Source organism: Haplochromis burtoni, unplaced genomic scaffold, assembly GCF_018398535.1.
Source record: "Haplochromis burtoni strain Fernald_Lab_line unplaced genomic scaffold, NCSU_Asbu1 Contig_60, whole genome shotgun sequence".
NCBI lineage: Eukaryota > Metazoa > Chordata > Actinopteri > Cichliformes > Cichlidae > Haplochromis > Haplochromis burtoni.
The window spans coordinates 2,231,905-2,235,662 of NW_024582421.1; the positions used below are offsets into that span (position 1 = coordinate 2,231,905).

Here is a 3,758-nt window from a genome sequence, read left to right on the forward strand (position 1 = left end):
CACACACACACACACACACACACACACACACACACACACACACACACACACACACACACACACACACACACACACACACACACAACAAAAAAGCTTCGAAACAATTATGTAAAAGAAAAATTGTAAGGCTCTATGAATTTCAAGGTTTAAAGAAATTTAGAATAGTTTCAGCATAGACAGGAAAGACTAATGCTGAGTAGGACTAGTAATAAGTCACAGTCACACTAGTGACAAAATTATTACTTTATTTAGGATTTTCTGGTCACTTACCCTGTTGATCCTGCTGCAGGCTTAGAGCAATTGCCAACTCTACCATGGTTTCATCATCTGCATCAGGAGGTATGTCAAGCATGGGGGGGAAACCTTCAGCTCCAGCAAGCAGAGCCTCGAGGGGAGATGGATTTCCATTGTTGACATTTTCTGCTGTCTCCAGGACCATAGACTCTGACTGTGAAGCACAAAAACAGGCATGTTTTACCAAATTTTAATATGCATATGTAATTTATAGATAACTAAGATTTAAATTTGAAGATGGTCATACAAGCCAAAGAAAGGAATATAAGTGGCTTTTAAAAATGTTACTCCAGTGTATATTTATTGTCTATGTAGTGTGAGCTCAGAAAAACAATTTAGTCATAATATAAATGAACAGAAGTGAATTACAAACTTTTTGACATCGTCAGAGCTAGTTAGTTACTTTAAATATATCTTTGCGATGTTACAACATTATACTCTGCATCCAGAATAATTCAGGAACAGGAAGCTCATTTATACTTTTGCGATGAGTGTCTCTAAACAGTCTAAAAAAAATGCTAGTCCAATGTCAGAAACAGCCTACAGCAGGGGTGTCCAACTCCAGGCTTCAAGGGCCGGTGTTCTGCAAGTTTTAGATCTCACTCTGGGTCAACACACTTGAATCATGATTAGTTCATTACCAGGTCTCTAGAGAACTTCAAGACATGTTGAGGAGGTAATTTAGCCATTTAAAACAGCTGTATTGGATCAAGGACACATCTAAAACCTTCAGGACACTGTCCCTCGAGGCCTGGAGTTGGACACCCCTGGCCTACAGACTGCTGCTCTTTGTCTCACCACCATCTCAAAGTCGCCATGGTCCACTTCATTTTGTTCTTGGCTCTCCTGTCGACCCTCTTCTCCACCAGTCAACACTGATGACTGCATTTTGTCATCTGCATCGTCGTCGTCATCATCATCCTTGTCTCCTGATAAAGGAGATCAACCGCAAACATTTAGAGGATCCCTAAAGCCTTGTTAAAATGATAACTAATATGAGAAATCATATTTAATATTGCCCCCAAAAAACTATCAAATATTCATGTACATCTAGTAACATTCAATTAATACTTTGAATTAATTAATAAACATACCCATAGGTGTGTTGGAACGTGGGGGAGATGGAAGGGTCACATGGCGTCGCTTGTTTCTTGGTCTAAGCACTCTGATCAGAGCCTGCTTGCAAGAAAAGCTGACAGCAGTGTCCTGTGAATTGTTAAATATAGACTGGTTACCTCATGACTTTGACAGTGATCCATGCAAGAGCTCCTTCTAATTGCCTAAAATCTTTAATATAGGCATGCTGCTTATTATCACCCTTGTAAAGCCATGTAAAAAAAATCTACTGACAAGGTACAAACTACAGTAGTTAAAATGCTGTTCAAGGAGAAGAAGATAAATAAAAATGACTGATCAATAAAACTGATATACTTACAGGACACAGTAACATCTGCATGTAGATTTTGGAGGCTACATTGACGTAATCCAGCTCACATGTGCAGTATGCATGGATGATGTCTACCAAGGCATTTACTGTTGCTTCCACATGAGTTAGACCTTAAATTTAAAATAAATAACTCATTTCCAGACTAGGGTTTCAGAATAGAAGACAAATGTACTCGTGCTGTTGGGCATTACAATATGTGTAAATTGTTTACATAAGATTTAAGTGAATCAACATTACTCACAACACATATGTATAAATGCATATACATTTAACAATAAATGTTCTTGCAAAATGTTGGGGACCCACAGGGTGGAACTTACCAGGCAAGCAAGCAGGAGCAAGAAAGGCATTCTTTGGTTTTAGGGCATGAAGCTTCCAGAAGTTATTCATCAGTTGTGCAATAAAATTACAGTTCTCACTATCCACATGCTTTTGTCCATCCTCTGTCACCTCTGAGTTAGTAAGAGAAGAACACCAGTAAGTGTGAGAATTATAAGTCAGTTAACTTCCAAGCTGTTTCATTGTAAGTGAAAAGTAAAAAGTATCTTTTTCTGACTTTGACTCCAAATGACAAAAATCAAGTTTATTTGTTATATGCTCACACAAGAATACATATAAAACATTCTATTCTATGCCAACATTCTTCATAACAAGAAAAGCTTCTTACCCGAGTCATGGTGCAATGATTTTGTTTCTGTGAAATGCACCAAGTTGTTGGGTCTCATGATCGCAATGGAGCGGGCAGTGATTACAAGTCTTTGGAAGACATCAGGGTCTAGCTCTTTCCCTTCCCGGCTGCAACTATTCAGACACTGCACAGCATTGCTCAGCAAGGACTGGTCCTGAGGAGAACAGAGGGAGGGATAGTGGTTCGCGAGAGTATTAAGGTGTTTGGCTGTTAATGAAAATCAATACAACATTTTTCAGATTATAATGAGCTAAACATTGTATGAATTTGGCCTCTTTTATTACCTTGTGATTGTGGTAGGCAGTACGGCTTGTGTGCAGACTGGCAAGAAGCCCCTTTGTCTGCTGCTGCACACCTACAGGTGTTGGCATCGACAGAAGTAAAGTTGCCAACTCCAGTGCTGCAGCCTTGTTTTTCTCCTATAGAGTTGACATGAATTAAAAATGCATCCTGAACACAAGCATGTAGATAACAGGGATTCATTTATACAGAATTATGCTTTTAAAAGTCAATAAAAAAATAAAGTCTTCACAGATTTACCTTTTCACTGGATGAACCAACTGCAAAACAGCTTTCCAAAGCTTCAAGGGAGCTGACCACCAACCTAAAATAGAGAAAGAACATCAATTCTGCATCTCCTGTGAATTATTCTTTAAATAACCAATCATACAGGGGGAAAAAGCACTATTATTCTGCTGCTACTCTAAACGCCAAACAAAATTGAGTGCAAGAATAAATGTCAGGGGAAAAATGTTTCTGTTGCTGCACAGGTGTGGAAATGGTGCATGGCATGTTCGGTTGCAGGCAAAGACAAACAAGCTGGCACACATGCACAAAACCATACAAACAAGCAGAGAAAAGGCAGTTACTAACCGGTCCAATGTTGATAAGGACTCAGTTTCACAACTTTTTATTGTAATTTTGGGAGCAAAAGAAAAAGAACAAAAATAAGTGTGAGGATCACGGAAAGAAACAAGTGGAAATAAATGATTCAGTTGAACAAAAGACACATGCAAGAAAAGATGATCACAAGAGCCATGCACTAAAACACACTAAAGAGAGCTCACTGCTACTGCTCAAATTTCAGGATTGTGTCCAACAACCCATAATACACAGCTGTATTCAATACATTCAATACATGCTTATATTTTTAAAAAACATCACATCTATGGTAATATATGTATTGCGCTTTTCACAAAATATACATCTTCACACAAAACTGAGGAACTGTAGATAAAACAATGTTTTAGAAAATATTTCGTTGTCAAATGAATGGACCAAAAAACAGTTATGATGAAACACTGAACCCAACAAATCTACCGAGAGGTT

General features: G+C 38.2%; 1 protein-coding gene across 11 annotated transcripts in view; it reads right to left on the reverse strand.

The window, feature by feature from the left end:
- ubr4 (ubiquitin protein ligase E3 component n-recognin 4) overlaps positions 1–3,758 on the reverse strand; it is a 56,770-nt gene that overhangs the window by 22,694 nt on the left and 30,318 nt on the right. For 7 of the 11 annotated variants that reach the window (XM_014339666.2, XM_042221098.1, XM_042221094.1 and 4 more), the window contains 9 exons: positions 3,303–3,335; positions 2,970–3,033; positions 2,714–2,848; positions 2,409–2,583; positions 2,062–2,193; positions 1,730–1,851; positions 1,389–1,500; positions 1,093–1,223; positions 271–448 (listed from right to left, as the gene is read on the reverse strand). In XM_014339666.2, the coding sequence (XP_014195152.1) occupies positions 271–448; positions 1,093–1,223; positions 1,389–1,500; positions 1,730–1,851; positions 2,062–2,193; positions 2,409–2,583; positions 2,714–2,848; positions 2,970–3,033; positions 3,303–3,335 (1,082 nt within the window). The remainder of the gene's footprint in view (positions 1–270; positions 449–1,092; positions 1,224–1,388; positions 1,501–1,729; positions 1,852–2,061; positions 2,194–2,408; positions 2,584–2,713; positions 2,849–2,969; positions 3,034–3,302; positions 3,336–3,758) is intronic. The other 4 variants (XM_014339668.2, XM_042221101.1, XM_042221097.1 and 1 more) reach the window with 2 other exon arrangements.